Source organism: Eurypyga helias, unplaced genomic scaffold, assembly GCF_000690775.1.
Source record: "Eurypyga helias isolate BGI_N326 unplaced genomic scaffold, ASM69077v1 scaffold23266, whole genome shotgun sequence".
Classification (NCBI taxonomy): domain Eukaryota; kingdom Metazoa; phylum Chordata; class Aves; order Eurypygiformes; family Eurypygidae; genus Eurypyga; species Eurypyga helias.
The window spans coordinates 18,883-38,710 of NW_010258862.1; the positions used below are offsets into that span (position 1 = coordinate 18,883).

At 42.6% G+C, this 19,828-nt stretch overlaps 2 protein-coding genes across 2 annotated transcripts; one reads left to right on the forward strand and one right to left on the reverse strand.

The window, feature by feature from the left end:
- Positions 1–324: 324 nt before the first annotated feature.
- LOC104511772 (cornifin-A-like) lies at positions 325–777 on the reverse strand. Its single transcript, XM_010154513.1, has one exon. The coding sequence runs from the start codon at positions 775–777 to the stop codon at positions 325–327; it is 453 nt and encodes a 150-aa protein (XP_010152815.1).
- Positions 778–8,225: 7,448 nt separating this feature from the next.
- On the forward strand, positions 8,226–18,258 carry LOC104505588 (claw keratin-like). Its single transcript, XM_010154514.1, has 2 exons — positions 8,226–8,451; positions 17,990–18,258. The coding sequence occupies exons 1-2, from the start codon at positions 8,226–8,228 to the stop codon at positions 18,256–18,258; spliced, it is 495 nt and encodes a 164-aa protein (XP_010152816.1).
- The last annotated feature ends 1,570 nt before the right edge of the window (positions 18,259–19,828 follow it).

Sequence of the window (19,828 nt, forward strand, 5' to 3'; positions counted from 1 at the left end):
CATGTGAGTGATTATGCTCATGGTAAAACTCACATATCCTTTACATCGGTAGTCATGGAAAAACTGTCTTCATGCAGCTGAGATCTGAGCCCACTGTAGATGATAGGAGACTGTAGATATGGAACAGAGACCTCTAAATCTAATATAGTGTATAACATGGAGAGTATTAAATCAGGGCTGGTTTGTAAAGGTGTCAGGTTGTCCAGAAGCCCAGGTGATTGCAGCGGAAGGGTTATGCTTCTGAAAGCTCTGCCTGTGAGCTCAGCTATGGGTGTGCATCTTGCTCTTCATTGCCTGGTTGTTGTGTGGGCACCTCCATGGAGATTATCGCTGCCCGCAGTTGTAGTGGTAGCTGTTGGACCACTGGTATGAACAAGGATACGAACTGTGTTGGTACATGTGAGCTGGAGCACATATCTCAGGACATCCTGTAATGCCTGGCTGTCCACAATGTGGCACGCAGAGGTGTTCCCTGACCTGCACGTGGGGCTGAGGGACCACCACGGTGCATGGGTCAGGAGACCTGGGGTGACAGGAAGAGTGGCCTTGCACAACGTGTGTCTCAACACACTGTGATGAACATGGTGTGGAGCACTTGGGGCTGCTCTGCATGGTCTTCCTCACAGCGCACAGCTTGGCGCCTCTGGAAGCACATGGCGTACACGGCACGCACTTCACCGCACTGGGGTTGTGGCACTGCGTGAAGACTGGTGTGGCATACTTCACTCCACCTGGAACATAACACTGCTGCTTGTACTGATACCCATAATAGGCCATTGGTCTGGGATGGAGATGAACCTAGAGAACACAACGCAGGGAAGGAAGGTGATTAATCCCCTGCGGATCGCTGTATCTGACAGGCTGCCTTTCTGCTGTTCGAGCTTGCTGCTCTGACTCTCAGTCCCGTCTCTGTAGCAGAAACTGCACAGCACTGCATTTAACTAACAATCCCTTTCATAGCTTCTGATGTCGTGTGGGGCAGGTAGCTATTATCCCTAGGAGAAGGGGAGTTTCAGGCATAGCATGCTTCAGCTAGTGAGGCAATGGCGTATCTGGGATTAGTGCTGAGGTTCTCATCTTTCTGTGGCAAGGGCTATCATTTTATTTGCTTTTTAGACGCTTCAGTTGAAACTGAATTGCTTTCTGCTGGCACTACGTAAAGCAAAAGAAAATACTGCCCTTCTTTATGCTAATTTAAATTGCAGAACAGGATTGTTATCTTTGTAATTGGCAGGGTGATGTGGCAGAGCTCTATTTTTAAAAGCCTAATGTTCATTAAGGACTGACTTTTGAAAGTCTGGCTGAAGCTGACAGTGTTCCCTGTGAGTAGAAAAAGTCAAATGGAACTCTCTGCATCTCAGGATGCTGCTGTGTCGTTGCTTTACTGGCTACTCTGTACTATGCTGCCTCTTGCTCTTCATGTCCTGAGTTTGCTCCAGTAGAAGCTGGGGACCAAAGGGCTGCAGGAGTCACCAGAGGTGTCTGCTCACATCTGTACCTCAGCTGCCCGCGTTAGCCTGTGGAACACCCTGTTCTGCCAGGGCTGAACTCCTCCTGGCATGGAGATGGCCTGCCTTGAAGGCAGGAGGGCGCAGGGTCTGTGCCAGCTTCTGGGAAGAGTCATTGCCTAGCTGTGGGATGTCAGAGCTGTCCCTGCCATGCTTGGAAGACGAGGTGTCCATTCCACAGATGTGATTTAGCATGGAGGAGTGCTGAGACCTTGGATTTCCTAATTAAAATTTAACATCTGACTGCAAATCAGCTTTGCTTAGCATGAGCAAATGGCACTTGGGCGTCTGCCGTTTGCAATTTGGTGGCAGTTGCTTTTGCAGATATACAGGACTACTCTGAGAACAAACTCTCAAGGGTCAGGTCCCAGCTACTGCAGATCAAGCTTTGCTTACAAAGATGTCAACTGACAGTTAACTTCAGAACCAGGAGAAATGCCAGATCAGAGTTTTCTTTCTAGATTTTGAAAGTGGATAAGTAATATTAGCTCTTGAAAAGAAGAATCTCCATTGAAAGTGTATAAAAGGTGTCTTGAATAGACAGAAGCCAAACTTTCAGCTAATCCAGATAAAAATTAGCCTTTGTGCTACAATAGAAGCAGTCTCCATCAGTTTGATTAGGATGCTAAAGGTCAGCTGCCAACAGAAATAGTTACTTGAACCACTAAAATAAGTGGCCTCTAATATAGGAGAAATCTAAAATTAATTTTTTTCAAAGCAAATGAAAGATATGGGTACCTAAATGGTCAGATCAAAGTTGAAACATCATAAATTGGGTGAGGTTCTGTGAATCTCAGCCTCAACTTTAAAAGGCTCATTTCTGTCTATGCCTGTAAAAGAAAAAAAAAAAGCAACCCCAAACCAAGAAAGATTATTTAAAAGAAACAACCCTCTTAATATGCAGTGTCAGAGTATTTCTGCAGGGTCTAGATTCAAGTTCAAAGTAGCAACAAAATGATATTTTGTTAGTTAGAAATAGAAATAGGCAAATAACTTACCGAGCTCACAGCAGAGAGTCAGGACTGGATTGAAAGCTTGGAAATGCGTGTTTTTATATGGTCTTTTACACTGCATGGAAAACCTGAGCCACTGTGCATCAAATCCTAATTAGATAGAGGAGAGAATTTGTTCATATGCAACTTTTTCATTGGCTATAATTATTTTACTCACTTGGGTTTATTAATATATTGTTATCCCCAAATACCATGAAATGCACCTCACACCCTGCGGCTTCTTTACATTTTAAATCTTTATGGGAGAAGTAAAAGCTGCCTTTTATTCCATTGACCTCATTACTAATGTAAAGACATCCATCCCTCTCAGATTTTTTTGGCAGATTGACCATCAGGAAGCAGTGGGGGAGAGTGGGCAATTGTTGTCCTTACTCTATTTTCCTTTTTGTTTATTTAAATGCAGGCAGGTAGCTGGGGGCATTGAGGGGTCCAGCTTTGCAAAGCGAGGCTGGGGGAGATGTACCCAGAGCTTGGCACTCGGCTACTCACTGTATGGCTGATCTAGTGCTCTTCAAACTTCATAAGAGTCATTCCCTGATTTTATTAGGCTTTGTGTTTTGTTGTGTTATGGCGGGAAACAAGGTCAGTGGAAGGTGTGTGCAGGGAAGTCGATACTGCCTTTTAGTGGGGTGTAAAACTCTCAGGACTGTGTCAGGACTCATCCTGTGGTGAACTGAAACTTGCTTGGAAGTTGGCATAGCTAAAATTGTGAGGAATTGTGACTTTCCCAAGGAATTGGAAGCTGGCTATGGGGTCAGTGCTTTGTTTGGGCAACTGTGATCCTACAGACACCCTGTCTAATTCGGTCAGACTTGATTAGCAATTGCATTAGTGACATCCAGTTGGGTTCCTTTGGTGTGAAAAAAGAAATTACCAGGTTGGACTAGATTATGGCATCCCAGTGACAGCAAAGGGGGGAGTGCTTTTCTAGTGATGCCATTATCTTACTCTGACCTTCTCAACAGCTCCTGGATTGAACCTAGACCTTGGCTGTGCCTGTGTAGATGGTGCCTGTGTAGATGTTGCCTGTATGCGTGCCTTGTGCTTGTCCATCAGGAGGGAAACCGCTCCCTATGCGTGATGTAATTAGTAGCCTTTGACATCTTGAGACGCATCCTTTAAATTGGGTATGTGCTGGCATTCATTATAATGGAGTCCAGCTTGAAGAGCTTTGCTCATGTAAAACATTAATAAGCATTTGTGAGGAGTTTTAGGAGGTCCTGTTATGAAGATGCTATTTAATTGCCTGTCAGTGCTATTCTTGTTTTATGTATGGGTAAACATAGGTTTGCAGAAGCGTGGTACCTCTGAGGACCACCCTCATTTATCAGTAGAGCAAAGCTGAAGTGTATCTCTTCAGAAAAAGGCCAGCTGAATTTAGTGGGTTTAGCTCCCTGATTTTTCATAACTAGTAAATACAGGCTTGTATATTATAAAGGGGAATACATTTATAAAGCTGAATACTGGCTCCTGTTGCAACCCCTTGTTTTGGGACAGCGGTAAGGCCAGTACTTCGTGTTGATATTGCATCATAAGCAATAGCCAATGCCATTTGCTTCAGGGGAAAATATTTTTCCCAGTGGGCATGCGGATAGAGCAGTGTCCAAATAACTAAGTTTAACTTGGAGGTAATGCTCAGAGGGTGTAGTACCAGGGTGTAGCAGATCATTGCTCTTCACCTTTCCATTGCATACCTCAAAACACAATGTGAACAGCCCCAGCTGCTAGGCTACCTACCCTTGGCAATGGAAAAATGGGTATTTCTTTTCCTGGTGAATTTATGGCTCATGGCTTAATGTTAATGCAATGGAGCAATGAGAAGTCTCGGGACCAATTGGTAAAAGACTGAGAGCCCCTTATAGTGGTGTACCGTGTAGTGGAGGATGTGTCTGGATGGGGAATTGTCCATTTCTCACTTACTGGTGGAAGTTACAAATCTTCTTGTGATGCTGACCCCAGCACTGTCTGTCTTCAAAGCGTGTGTCTCTAGCTGTTTACATCTACAAAATTCAATGCACCTAATGGAAGCCGAAGTTATAGGAAAGTGTGTCATTCTCTGCAGAATAATGTAGTGATGCTGGGTAGTTTGAGGCTGGGCCACTGGTAAGTGACAGGTTTGGTTAAGTGCATAGGGCAACAGTTTTGGAGCCGTTCTGTGTAGCGGAGAGCAGATATCAAGGGTCTTTGGGATGTTTGCAACACACCTCCAAGCCTGTCCTGTTGTGTTAAGCTGGGCATCAAGCTGCATGGATGGTCATTCAGAAGCCAAATAGCTCTGGATTTCTGGTCATGGGATATCTAAAGCCTTGCTCATGAATCTTGTTTTCCTTTGAGAGCAAGAAGGCAATCTTTTAATGAAAAGGAAAGGTGGAATGCACAACTGCTCCTTGAAGTAAAGCAAATTAAGATAAATGTACTTCCAGGGTTTCAGCAGGGTTTATTTCTAAAAGTTGCAGACTATTTGTTCCGACTTTCATAGTCAAACAAGTTCAGCTCCTCCTGCAAGTGCTGTCTCTTCACAGCCCTTATGGTATTGCTAACTTTAAGACAAAGTGGGAAAACCTCAGTGGCTTCTCATGTTGGTGTTCTGTTATGACATTGAATGTGCAAAGCCTCTCAAGGTTACAGTCTACTTAGCTCTGGTATGGTCGTTATAAAGCAATTGGACTGATCACACATACTTGGTTTGAGGTGGAGAAACGGAGATGTGGATGAGGCTCTGAGCCTCAAATTGCTCCACCTAGTCAGCCTGGTGGAGAGGACACCATTTTGGGCACAAGTCCTTATTAGCCAAAGCCAACATGTAATAGATGTAATTATTTCTAAGGTTCCTGCCTCACCAGCTCTGGTGTACACACTAAACCACACAATTTTTTTGAGTTTTAAACTGCATAAATCAGATCTCTTTGGCATTTCAGTGTTCTCAGGGATGGATTTGAGTCTTTAGCCATCTGATTTGTTGAACACTATAAACAAATGGATGCCTTCAGAGGGGTCCCTGCTCATGTGGTGAGCTTTAGTTTGGCCCTTTAAGGATTTATATATATTTCCTGCAGATCCTTACAGACAGAGGACTATTAAAGTCTTTTGAAGAATCTTAACATTTTGGTTAAATACAGAATAAATGTGTCCTGTCAACACTTAAAGTGCTTTAAGGTGTTGAAGTCTTGTCTGCAACTCAGGTGTCCTTTTCTGTCTCCTGATGGATACAAAGATGATGATTTTTGTGTTTAGTATCTTTTGATTTTTAAGATATTTTATTTTTAAACTTGTTTTAACTGGTAAATTGACCTGACACACACATTGTTTTGCTGCATTACTTGCTTATAGACACACTACTGAGTTTTGGCTATGGTTCACCGCTTGACTTGTTGCTTTTATTTCCTTGTCTCCTCTGATAATATTTGAGCTGGTGGTTGTAATACTCCTGTTAAAAAAATAAAACCCATATGACAACATCTTGTGTAGAGCATTAATGAGCTTTTACGATGTTCTTTGAAAGTGCTTTCAGAAAGCATTGGCATGCCTACTGTCAGTGGTGTTAAAATTTGTGCTCAGATAAATGGACCCTGCAGTGTCATTATCCCCAGGCAGCCTGCAGCAGAGGAGACAAATCCCAGCAGTGTGGATTCCCCTCACAATCGATTGAAGATCTTGACTTTTCAAGACAGGATTATTAATAGATTCCTAAAAGAAGGCTTAACATTTAATCTTCAGTTGGCTAGCTTGAAAATAGTAATTAGATGTTTAATTCCAATGATTTTGAGGAATTACTTTAAGGATCAATTGTCACCCACTTTAAGCTGAGATTAAGACATATGTTGCAATTCACATGGTTATCTTCAATTATAGAAAAGACAGAGCCAGTTTTCCAAAGTAATTACAAATATCTTGTGTCATCCTCAAACATTATGACACTATGAAGATAATTCTCAGTATGCAATTGAAGCAGGAAAGCATCCCAGTCATTTCTCATTGTTGTGGAAATCCTGACTGAGGTTTCTGCTCCATGGCAGCATACAATGCAAGGGAGTCTAGTCCTGCCCTTCAATGTAATTTTGCTGTCAAACTTGACAATATACAAGATGTTTTCCCTGAGATTCCTTGGAACAGGGAACTTTGTTTTGCAGTGTTACCACATCCATCTCTCTGATGAAGGAAGACTTCTTGCAAGAACATGCTGGGAGGAATGGAGAAGGTTTTGAGGTGAGGTTTACCATAATAGAACAACCCAAACAACTTCTCTATTACTACAGAAGTAGCAAAATATGTTTGCTTTTAGGTAAAAATGAAATGTAAATCAGAACGGACAAGTTGCTACCCACTGTGGCCAGGTGGGAGTGTCTGTATGGCCACTGCCATCCTTGGCATCTGTTGCTGACTCTGCTGCTGGGTGTCAGAAGTCTCCTCTTCACGCTGCTGTTTAATGTGGATGATAACCCGCACTGGCAGTTGCATTTTGGAGTCTCAATTGCTGATGAAATACATCTTCCACTCGTTGTTCTAGGTGTGCAACATGCATTATTATTATAATGGCTTTAGGTGCTCTTTTATTGAAGAAGCGACTCACTGGAAAAAATGCCTGACAAAGTCTTGCCTAAGCCCCACCTTTTTTATTGTCTTTTTGCCATTGTTCTCATAGGGTTATGATTTATAGATTCACAGTATGGGACATTTAACTTCATATAAAATATGACCTTACACTTTTTTCCCTTTTTATTGTTACTGCTTGCATGTTTAAAGAAACACACGCTTGGTGTTTAATTGGAAGAGCTGCCCTGACTTATTTCAACATACAACTCTATAAAATTCAGGATTTCTGCAGTGTGCCAGAGCTTTGACCAGACCGATTTCATCACAGAACTATGAACCTGGCCACCCTTAGGCTAAGAAGACAGGTTATCCCTCACTTTTGCAACTCTTCATGGACTGAGTCAAGTACATTTTCTTTCAAGCAAATGGCTGTTTACCACCTGCCTGGTAACAAGTCCGTTCATGGAGGACTCAAACATGAACCATATAAACATTTTGTCTTCTTCCAACATGCACAGTATCCCCTGTCTATAAAGTTTTGAAATAACAGAGACTGGAAGGCAGTAAAGTACAGGTCACATGGGGCAGAAGGACAAGCTAATAATTACAAAGAGTGATTTGTTTGAAACAATTCACATTCATTAACAGAGTTAAGTCTTGAAAGAAATGTGTTTAGTAATTGATTAGGAAGTTATGCATCTGGGTGATTCATGCCTTGGGCAGTCTCAGGGCAAGTATAAAAGTGCTCAACAGCAGATCTTGTATGACCATTTCTCTTGTCTTATTTCTCTTGTGAAGCAGGTAAGTTTCATCTGAATTCTTGTTTCTAACAAAGCCTTTGTAGTTTTAATTCAGGGTGAATCATGTGCAAATATTCTGATATCAATCAGAAGTGTTAATTAAATTTGTGACTGTTCAGCTATCGGCTTTGTTAAATGCAGATCTGGATGATGAGCACCAATTAGTTTTTTCATGAAAACTAATTTCCAGATGTTATTATGTTCAATACAAGTTTTACAGGTGTCTTTTAGGAACTGAGCTGTGAAAATTCTGCTTTTCCCTCTAGCCTGTTTGTAGTATTTTATTATAATATTTGATTGTGCAGCCTATAAGAATTTTTGCCTTGCTTTTCTACTATACTCTTGTGTTTCAGATTAACCATCCCTGAAAAATGGTGCACTCCTTAAGCGCATGCACTGATGGCAGTGCCTCCCCATGTGGGGTGGCCGTGCCACAGCCCATAGCTGACAGCTGCAATGAGCCCTGTGTTCGGCAGTGTCCTGACTCCAGGGTGGTGATCTACCCTCCACCGGTGGTTGTGACCTTCCCTGGACCGATCCTCAGCACCTTCCCGCAGCAGAGCGTTGTGGGATCTGCAGGAACACCTGAAGCTGGAGCTGGTTTTAGTGCTGCCCATGCTCCTGGGGGCTCACATGTGTATGGTGGTGCCAGATGGGGACGGGGATACCCGGTTGGAAGCTGCAGACCGTGCTGAATCTAGAGTTGCTACTGAAAGAAAAATGTCCCAGAGATGACAGGCAGGATTTAGATATGTGGCTGAGCTCCATAGCAGAGCATTAAGGAATGGTTGAACGTTTGGGGGTGCCATTAAAGGCATCTGTAGATGCTCAGATCTTACGAAAAATCCATTTACATCCTTCTCAGATTACCCTTCCTGGTTTTCTTTTTCTAATACCTTTCTATCTAAGTGCTCTGTTCTCGATGCTATGGACTGTATGGCTAATTCCTTGGGGGCTTGTAGGTATCATTGTGGCATTGTAAAGGGATCTGGTATGACACCCATTTTAGATCCCTTTGTAAGCCCTTCCTGTGGCTACCGATGCAGAAAAAAGGGTTGCGGAGTCAACTAGCCTCTGCTCTGTTTCTGTGCTGTGTTCATCTTGCTGCGATCAGGGCTGAGTATCAACACAGAGCTGCAAGAGGGAAACAACATCAGTTATTACATGAGTCATCTTCCATCAAACCACAGGTTGTGGGCAATTTGTAATCTGTACTATATAACCCTGTCTCTGTATGATCTGCTTCTTTCTCATTAAACATGACATTGCAACATGTTCTTGGCCTCTACGCGTGTCTGCATGTCTGGGTTCCCCTCTGCTCATCCTTCTTCAGGTGCCTTTGTCCTGCTGCACTGAACTGATCCTATCTGTCTGCTTCAGGACAGTGATGATATTGAGAAATTTGGCAGTGGCTTGTGTGTGCATCTCTTTTCCAGAGCAACCTCTATGCTGCAGCTGTCTCTTGATGAAACTGCTGCTCACATCTTTGCTTTCACTGTTTCTGGTGTTGCTCAGCTCTGTGGAGCTCTCTCCTCAATGTTGGCTTTTCTGGCACTGTTACCTGGTGTCCTCAGGCTCGACCTCCCCATCCAGGCAGTGATACAGTGCATCAGAGCAGAGGAGTGTGGAGAACTGGTATTTCTGAGAAGAAACTGAAGCCAAGTGTTACATAGGAGCAACTATTTGAGTATAAAAATGAAATTTCTGGCCTTACTGTTCTGCTCAATGTTTTACAACAATGTAGCCTATGCCTGTGATAATGGATGCTGATGTTCATACATGGAATTTTGAATTTCTTCAGGAATATATCGACAATAAACATTTCACAAGCTTTCCATGCTGCTTATGCATTTGAAATGTTATGTAGTGCTTTAATACTTTGGTACTGAATTAATTATACTGTTTCTGTAACGCAAGCTGACATGAGAATGCTGGATTATTTCATAGTAGTCACACTTTGGACAATTATTATCCTTACTTGTAAGGAAAACAAAGTTGACCAGGCACTGTAATAGTGTGTAATTGACTTCTGGTGAGCCTTAGATGAGGTGATTAAAACAGATTCTCACCAACCACATAAATCCTTTCCTACAAAAAATTCCCCAAACCTCAAAAGCCAGGTGAAAGAATATTTATTGTTATGCTAATGATGCATTTGGAAATGAACTGAAGTTTATTACTGAGGCATCTCAAGTTGCACTTTCCGTGTAGTAAGTTGAGACTTACAGTTACCACAAAACACCAAGTGTCAGTAAAATTTAGGAAGTTTTGCCAATGGGTTTCTGTGGATGTATTTATAATACACTTTCTATGCATTTTGACATAAAAGCTACTCATGTGAAATGCTCTGAGGACTAAAGATATCAAGTATCTTACTAAGAAGCTACCAATGTCTTTTTGAGATAGTAGAAGAATTTCTGAATGTCTCTTAGGTGCATTATGGGATAAAAATATTCATCTAAATATGGTGAATTTTGAAATGTTTATCTCATTGCTTCCAGTAAGGCTATTTTTCATGTGCCATGGCCCACTTGCCCTTCTCTTAAAGGGTTTTGCAGTCTTTAAGAAATATTTTGAGAAATGTTCTATTCTGGTTTGTGCAACAGTCAGGGGCCTGATTTCTCATCTGGGATAAGTTCATTCTTTAAAAGTGATTCTTGCTCTTGCAGTGAATCTTTGTGCTGAAGGCCTGTCCTGCAGCATGCCTCATGTGTGGGTTGTTCACAAGATGCATTTAAATTGGTAATTTCCTGCATGCATGCAGTAAATACATCCTGCTTCAGACTGGCATTCAGAAGTTTAAATAAAATTATAGGAGTTAGTTTTCTTCTGTTAGCTAAATTAGCCATCTGTCATCTATTATGATAATATCTCATAGACAGCCACAAAGTTCCTCTAATCATCCAACTTTTCTTAAGCCTTAGGGCATAAAACCCTATGAAACAGGGAATATACTCTGCACAGCACTGAACAGGTGCATGAGAAACTCGGAGCTTTCTGAGATATTAGGATGGATCTATGGGAAACAAGCAACAGTGCTATTGACTGATGTGTGAGGGGGCAGGGAAATGTCTGGACCTCAGTTCTGCAATGATTTGGGACTTCTTAACTCACCCTGTTGTCCTTGGTTTAATATATAATAAAAGAATGCAGTCCCTGTTTGGGAACTAAAAGTTGAGAGCCCTGTTACAGGGGAATATGGGGTGAGAAATTGGTTTCCCTTCCTGTGTGGTGGTTGGGCTCCAGTGCTTCATAGCATCACAGAATGGTTTGGACTGGAAGGGACCTTAAAGCCCATCCAGTCCCACGCCCGGCCATGGGCAGGGACACCTTCCACTAGACCAGGTTGCTCCAAGCCTCATCCAGCCTGGACACTCCCAGGAATGGGCTGGGCACCCTGTCCCAGACATCCCCCCCCACCCTCTGCAGGAAGAATTTCTTCCTGGTGTCCAATCTCAATCTCCATCTTTCTGTTTAAACCTGTTACCCTTTGTCCTGTCACTCCCTGCCCTTGTAGAAAGTTCCCCCCCAGCTCTCTTGTAGCCCCCACAGCACTGAAAGGGGCTCTAAGGTCTCCCTGGAGCCTTCTCCTCTCCAGGCTGAACAAGCCCATCTCTCTCAGCCTGTACCCACAGCAGAGGTGCTCCAGCCCTGGAGTCATCTCTGTTGACTCCTTTGGACTCATTCCAACCGGTTTGCTCAGGGCTGACTGGTGGCAGATCCCAGGTGTGCCCTGGATTCCTGGAACAGGGGGACAGCATGGGAGGGCTGAGGTTACTTAGCTGGGAGGCAGCAGCAAGGTGCATTGGGGCACCCCTGGTGCTGTGCACAGAGCTGGGGCGACAACTAGGGCGGTGGCATCCTCAAAGCAAAAAGGGAAGTAAGGTGGTTCCCAGTTTGCTCTGGACAGTGTGGTGGAGGTCTGGGAAGGCTGGGGTGGGCAGGCAGTTGCAGCCTATGGATCATGTTCCCCAGGCATCAGGTGGTGATTGCACCTGCTGTTGGAAGTGGTAGTGCCTCTGGTAATTAACTAAGTGGGATGTGGTGAAGGGAAGAAATATCAATACTGCTGCATTGGCAAATGTGGTCAGGGACATGATGATAAGTTGGGGCCGAAGGACCGCAGGCAGGCTGAGAACTACACCCAAATCTTTGGCTTTCCCTGTTTTATTCTGTCTTTCTTCCTGTGCATCTCTGTGTAAGCCCTTCTGCACTGTACGTGTGGGTGGGAAAAGCCTTGTGTGCCAGAGGGGGATATCTCCAAGGGAATCTATTGTTGTGGGAGACTACCATTTCTTCATGTTTTCCCTGTAGAACCCAGCCCTTTTTGCTGCTGACAGTAGCTAGCAGAATGATTACAAAAGGTGTCTTAATGGCTTTTCCAGTTTCAGAGGTTTGTACGGATGTACTGCCGACGTGCCCTGCTAGGAGGTTAGGGTGGAGGTTGCTGCCCTTGCCCTCTTCCTGGGACAGCCTGATCTGGCTTGGAATTGCTCAAACTAGAATACAAAGAGAAGAGCTCTGAGCAATGAGGCAGCAGACCAGGCCACCCCTTGGCTGTGGCTGCTCCTTCCCAGACAAGGAAATAGATCTGTGGGGCTGATCTCCTACTGTCCAGTCCAAGGTCAAGTGGTTTAGGTGAAAGCAGTGACATGCATGAAAAGAAATGGACGTTGGACTGGAAGAGTAACATTTACATCTCTGGGACTATTCTGCCAACTATCCCTTTTTTTTCTGCCTATGAAAGTGCTTCTCCAATCTGCTCTGCTAGTTATTTTCTTGACCCTTTCCTCCACTTTGCTGTCAGCTGAGGAATGCAGAAATGCTTGTGCTGGTGGCCACCATGAGAAGAGAAGGGGTAGACATATAGGGTGTCTCTAGAAAAATCAAGCCAGAGGTGTCCCCTCACAGTCACTTCTGCAACAAGACTTTTGACTCCTGGTGATGTCTTTGATGTAGAACTGGGCTTGCATGGGATCCATGCAGCTTTGTCTAGGCTATGCTTGTTGAACTACCTTCTTCCGTGCCACATTATAATCTTTAATATTATAAATCTAAATCAAGACTACTCAATCTCCTAAGGTGACATGGCAGAGGCTGACAGGAACTCCCTGAATAACTTGGCTGTTCAGTTTGCAAAGGAGATGATCTCTACAGACAATGGTCATGGCTTGGTTGCCTTTGGTCTTTTCTCTTAGGTGTCTTTAACCTTGAGTGTCTTTGCTGTCTTTCCTTGGAGACCATGAGACTTCCATTCATCCTCTTGCTTTTGAAAGTTATTTTTCAAGAACAAACCACAGTTTGCTTCAGGATTGTTTGTGTTTGGTAATTCAGACAGTCAGGTGATGCCCTTTTTTGGAGAAGTATTTGTGTAAACATGATTCACACGTTAGTTAAAATAAGGTAGAGCTTTTTTCTACTTTGAGAAGTGAATTGGATCATTTCAGACTGAGATGTGGTGATACTCTCTAACTTCTGGAGTCTAGACCTCCCTCTTATTGCATGGTTGGTTATAGTGACAGTGCTGCAGGTCCCTGGACAGTGGTGTACAAGCACAGACAAAAGGAGAAGACTGCACATCTGACACTATTAACCAGAGTAATTTTAATGAAAATGACAAACAGTGGGTAACAGAAAGAATAAGTTTTCAGTTTTACAAAAGGGTCTTCAGCAAGTAGAGCGTGTTCAGTGCTGGATGGTGCTCTCTCCTTGTGGAAATGGTGGAGTTTGGCAGTCCAACATGCTTCTTGCTCACAGAGTTGCTTGCAAATCACGTTCACCGCCAGACAAGGCACAGCATGGATATATAACAGGAGCTTCTCTACTAGATGTCATCTTAGGTGAAGTTTATAGCTGAGCAAAGTGAACTTGTTCATGGTGGTTGCAAAAACTCCTATTACTATGGCAATACAAAGTGGCTGTGAATTAACTTAAAAGGCACTTTACTCACACCTGAAAGTCTTGCTTTACTCCATCAACATGCTGTAAAAATGCCTCAGTACTTGCTGCTGTAATTCAAGTTGCCCTTTAGAGTAATAGTTGAAGAAACAGGAGAAGTTAGAGGGTTATATGTGGGGTAGTCCTACGCAGCCTGGCACCCATAAGTCCCACTGAACTCAGCCTGAGACATGAGTGCTTGGCATTTCTCAGCACCGTAACCTTAGCCATGAATCTGCGTCCTGCATTTCATTTCTTGGTTGTTATTTCAATAGCCGTATCTGTTGCCAAAACGAGAAGAGAAGGGGTAGCCGTACCCAGATCCATACAAGTCCCCATAACCATAATAGCCCCCATAACCAATCAAGCCTCTGTTCCCATACAGGCTCCCAAAACTTCTGTAGCCATATGGGCTGCCAAATCGGTACTGGTCCCGGTAGGAGCCATATGGGCTGCCAAATCGGTAGCCATTCAGGCCCCCAAAACCATAGAGGTCTTCATAGCCGAATTGTGAGTAGCACCCATCATCATAGAGATCCCTGTAGAAAGTCATCGTTTGTTGATGCAGGTAAACCTGAAACACACACCCAAAAGCGAGGTGAGTTTATGGGCTGCTGACAGCAGGAGGAAAGTCTCAAAGCATGGACAGAGCTGAGGAAATACAACTCGCTCCCTCCTGCAGGTCTTTGTTATCCTCTTAACCATCTCATTTATTTTTCTAATCTCCTGAATCCCAAACAACTTTTTTATTTTTTGTCCCTCAGCTTTTGAAAATGGCTGACTAAACATATAAAATATTTTTTTTGCCAAATGAGAACTAAGCTTTCACACCCCAGAAGTCAGAGAAATTTAAATAAATTAAAGAAAAATATGCCAGTTCAGATACTGATGCTTATTCAGGTGAGATCAACAGCCTATCACATGCATCCCCTTATCTCTCATAGTGCTGTGTGCCATTCAACGTAGGATGAACTCAAAGAATGCAATGAAATGGAGGATTTTTCTTCTAGGATATTTACTTAAAGTAGTAAATGTTTCATGAAGTTTTTATCTAAGGATTTGAATTCCCAACACCTAATGAAATTAAACTGGAACTGGAAATTACTTATGACCTCCAAACTGTGGCAGTAAACTTCAGATTTTCAGTTCTTTAATGCCTACTATTAAGTAAGCCCAGGTAGAGCAAAAATCTTTCTGTGAAGGAATTCCTTGATGTTGTAGAGAATTCTGTTTGCGATTACCTCTAAAATGACAAAAAATTGCTTCCAGAATGTCTGTACATAGACATGCATTACATATGTCATATATGTACACACGAGTGCTTTTTTATACATATATATGTCCAGGCACATGCACACAGATATTTATACAAACATATAGATATAGACAAACGACACGCAAATATCGGGAGTAGCGTCAGTATTGACTTACCTGGTTCGCTGAGGGGAATAGCTCGAAAGAAGTGAATAGAATTTTGGACTTGTAGGTCCGTATATATACCTTCTCAAACTTAGGTGTTCGTTATACAACATATCTTGTTGCATGCATTATTCCTCCAATTGATGTAATGGGAGTCAGTGATTTTCATATTTTCAGAGTTTGATGTTATGACACACGTGTAATACCTTTAGAATTTCTTTCATCTTAAAATAAGAAGAAATGGGCTCAGCACATTTCTAGTAAAATTGCATGGAATTCTTTGTAGTTGGACGGATAGGAATAATTTCGGGAGATGTTTAGACCATTACTAGTTGCGCAATCTGCTTGTAGGTACTCTATTTGCTTGGCTTTTGCATCTGTGGTGCAATGCGTAGAGGAGAAAAGGAGTAGGCTTGCCTTTGGTGTGCCGAAATGTAGTAGTGCTTCTATTCAGCATTATGGCCTGTACGTACTGCCTGGTGATATTGGTGGGCATCTCTTGCCAGCAGCTTTGCTTTTTTCTTTCCTAGGTTCTACAACAGTGATTCTGAAGAAATTTTTCATCTGCCTTATGAATGTTCCCAAATCTTTCTTACTGGTTTAGTATTTTTTTATATTTTTTGACCTTCATAAAACATATAATGCATCACCTTATTAGGACTTAGAAACAAGAGGCCTTCAAGTGTCTTGTAACCATGTTATTAAATCTGGGGGTGTCTTTCGGTGACAAACTATTAATATTTAAATACTGCAACACTTTGCAAATTGAAAACATTAATGAGTGTTTATGAAGTGCTTTGGTATTCAAAATTCTGAGGAAGCCTCAACATCCTGCTTGCTCATTATTACCCTTATTTTATATTCAAATTAATGCCAGAAATTAGGTGAAGGTCACACAAGGAGTTCTGCAGTAAACTCCAGCATTCCTCACTATTGTACAGTATTTGATACATGTGGTTGATTCTTTGCAAAGAAAATATTAACGTTTCCTTGGAAAATGCATTTAGAACATCTCAAAATCCTTATAATTTATTATTTCCAGACCAAGTTCATACTTGTGTTCTCCACTTTGTTCTGCTGAACTCGTGGTCAAGCCCTGTAGTGAGTTAAACTGCAAACGATGCCGCAGTCGTATGCATGTTGAAAACATTCTTTCTGCTCATGCAGCAGCATGACTTTTTTATTACCATAAACACTTTGGACGAATGCAATTAAGATTTATTTGTAGTTTGTGCTGGTCCTGTTTCCTGAGGTTGCTACATAGTTTAATATAAAATACCTAAATAGATTTTTATTTCCTTTAAGCAGGAAGCCTGTGCCATGGTACCTCAGAGTTTCTGGTGAACAACAGATATTTTCAAACATATGTGAAGATTTTCCTTTTTTTACTGGAAATTTCTCTCCCTCAAATGGATTTGAGAACTCACAAATATTTTTATATTCTATAAAAAATAAACTTCAGTCTTGACAGTGAAGACAACAAAATGGTATCAGGAATGCAGTTGGCCCAGAAGATTTTAAGATGAAAGAAACCTGTAATATATGTGACATATGGGAGGCTGGGAACAAACTAATAATCCCAAACAATGAAGAAAATTATATTAATTGAAGATATGACGTGTACAGTCAAATTTGTTTTCCAACCAATAAGAATGCAAACCTTTTGAATACACAGAGCGTCTTTGATAAGCCAGGTGGGCAAGGAAACGGTATAAAAAGGGCTCAGAGCTCTAGGCTCCTCATCAGCTCTCTTGCCTTCCTCCTCCCAGTGAACTCGGTAAGCCTTTTCTCCATTTAGTCTCTTCATAAGGATTAGAAATTTTGGGTTAATAGTTTGTTAGGATTGTGGCTTCTCTGAAATTTAAGGTTCCTCTGAACCTTGTAACTTTGCTTACCGTGTTGCAGGAACTGACGGGTTCAGGTTTTAAAGCTGGGGTGAAACTTTCCTGGTCCTGTTGGTACTGGGGGTATCTGATAAGGATCGCTGGCTGTCAGGTCTGCAGAGCTGCCTCCGGCAGAGTTAGAAAAGGGTTTCCCCACCATGGCCCTCAGTGGGTTCTTCCATAAATCTTCTGTTTTATTTTAAGGGAGGTTTCAGATCTGTTTGGCAAGACAGCAGATGTTATGTCTGCTAGTGCTCCGTGGTTTCTTGCACCTGCTGTCAGCAGTTCCAGATGCCAGTCTGAAATGGGTGTAAATTACTGAAATGGGCCTTGGAGCCATGGACCCAAAAGCTGAAGCGTGTTATCATGGCAATCATCAGACACCCTTAAGCTTTCTTGAAAACTTTCCTGAAGGATTTAGAAATGTAGAAAACTATGTAAAGCTGATATCCTAAGAGAAATTTAGAATTGTTAACTCCTAACAATATTTGCTAAGAAAAATCCTGAAGCAGCAGCAAGGAGGTTTTTATCTGTAAGGGGAATATTCCATAGTCAGCACTTTCACCAATCTCAGTAAGTAACAAAAGAAATAAAATGGTTTAAAAACAGTGGATAAAAGAGAAAACTATAGAAATGGGATGTAATAGGAAATGAGGAATTTGCTCATAATTTTGTTTCTCTCCTTGGTGTCATGGGGCCAGTGAAGAAGTCTTTGTTTGGGTTCTGAGTCTTACTGCCACTGGAAGTACTTACTACTTTTGCTTTCCTCCCTGCTGCTGCATTTCAGGTTTGCCTCCATCGCAGAAAGATGACTTTCCAGTGCGAGGATGACTGCTATTCTCCCTGCAATTACGGGGGCCTGTATGGCTACCGGGGCTACGACTGCGGGATCCCTTGTGGCTACCGGGGCTATGGGGGCCTCTACGGCTACCGGGGCCTCTATGGATTTGGGGACCGGTATGGTTATGGCGGTCTGTACGGTTACCGGGGCATTTATGGCTCTGGGGACTGCTTCGGCTATGGGGGTCTGTATGGTGGCTATAGGGGCTTCTATGGCTCTGGGGACTGCTACGGCTACCCAGGCTTTTACTCCGGCCGCTACGGCTACCCCTTCGGTTCACGTTATGGTCAAAGATTCGGCTACGGGAGCTGCTACCCCTGCTAAACTCAGACGGAATGACCCTGAAATGAAGATCATCCCAGGCCTGGCAAGCACAGATTGACAGCGAATCCTGGAAGCAGCGATCCCTGATGCACAGAGCCCTGTTGACAGCAGCCACCTTCCACGGAGGCTTTGACCGCTCTGCACTGCTGTTGAAGTGCTTGCAATGATATTCTTTATTCTGCTCTGTGTCTGCTTGCTCTCTTCCTACCCAAACTCTCCTCTTGATCAAAAGCTTCCTTCTCCTTGATACTGCAGTTCTTTGTAAACTGACTTTTATGTCTGTTGCAATGATGTACAAAACATTAACTCTGATGAATGGTGTAGGCAGGTTATAATGTATCTTTGGGAATGTAGTCTTTCAGCTCTGTGTGCCTTAAAGTCTATCTGTCTTTCACTCATATTAAAAATTATGCTGCATCAATACCGTATTTCTGGTTTTATTTTTCACTTGCATTTCTTAAGTATCTTGAAATCAACAGCATCACACAGATTGGGTGACAAGGTTATTAACTTTGTGTACTCAGGGATTTTCTTGTAGAGACTTGCCCTCCTCAAGCTGAGAAACGTGGACTTTTGTAGCTGCAGGAAACTTCAGCTGTATGGTTATGCATGTTTCTACAGCTCCGGGTTTTCACTTGGTGTATTCCAAATGAATGCTTCACTTAAAATATTTCAGTGCTGCTGTTGGGCTAATGTGATGGGATTAGGACATGATTCATCACTGGCTGTGATCTGATGTTGAAGAGGTCATAGGCAACTGTACATGTGTGGACTCACCAGGTTCTTACTTTTGAAAGAAGCTCATGTTTTGTATATTATCATGGAATCATTGAACAGCCCAGGTTGGAAGGGACCTGGCAGGATCAGGGTTGAAAGATTAGAAGTTCCTTGATGAAGAAGTGGGAGGAATTTGCCCTTTGTAGTGTAAATAATTTGGTAAGAAAAAAGGATATTCAGTGGCCAGCAACTCCGAAGCATGACAGAAGGGTGGTTTTGTCTGTCAGTTTAGGGGAACATACTCAGAGCCCATATTTTGGAAGGAAGCAGAGTCATGACTGATTTTTATTGGCTCTATTTCTCACACTGGATGTTATGGGCAGAGGGTGTAGAACTTCCTGGTTCTACAACTGAGAGGCTGTGGCTGCATGAGGAGGAAGGTGGTGGTCCTTTCTCACTGCTTCCCTGGCTACAGGCAGCTGGCAGACCAAAGCTACCAAAATGCCCTGGGGAGATGGGGTACTGTTTCACCTGTTTGGTTTTTGGTTTTGTGGTGTTTTGGTTTGTTTGTGGTTTTTTTTTTTTTAGGACAATTTTTCTCTCTTTTTCCCACTTTCCTGCCTTATAGGTTTTACTCACTGGGTTTAGTGAATTATTGTAACTGCCATGTAGAAATGGATTTCGTTCTACCCAGTTCTGTTTGGAAGATCAAAGTAGTGTTTTGATTTTCAAGGCCAGCACCACGATAGGAAAAAAACCACCACTTCCTCCTCGACACTTCTACCATTGCTTTTAATATATGTTTTTGGTTTTTCTTATGTTACATTGACTGGTGTGCTGGGTTCAGTCAGGA

Bases quoted from the DNA above. Each gene is read 5' to 3' on its own strand.
- LOC104511772 (XM_010154513.1), bottom strand. From the start codon at position 777: ATGGCCTATTATGGGTATCAGTACAAGCAGCAGTGTTATGTTCCAGGT.
- LOC104505588 (XM_010154514.1), top strand. From the start codon at position 8,226: ATGGTGCACTCCTTAAGCGCATGCACTGATGGCAGTGCCTCCCCATGT. The intron at 8,452-17,989 runs CTGGTTTTAGTG...GCGGGATCCCTT, and splicing joins AGGAACACCTGAAGCTGGAG to GTGGCTACCGGGGCTATGGG.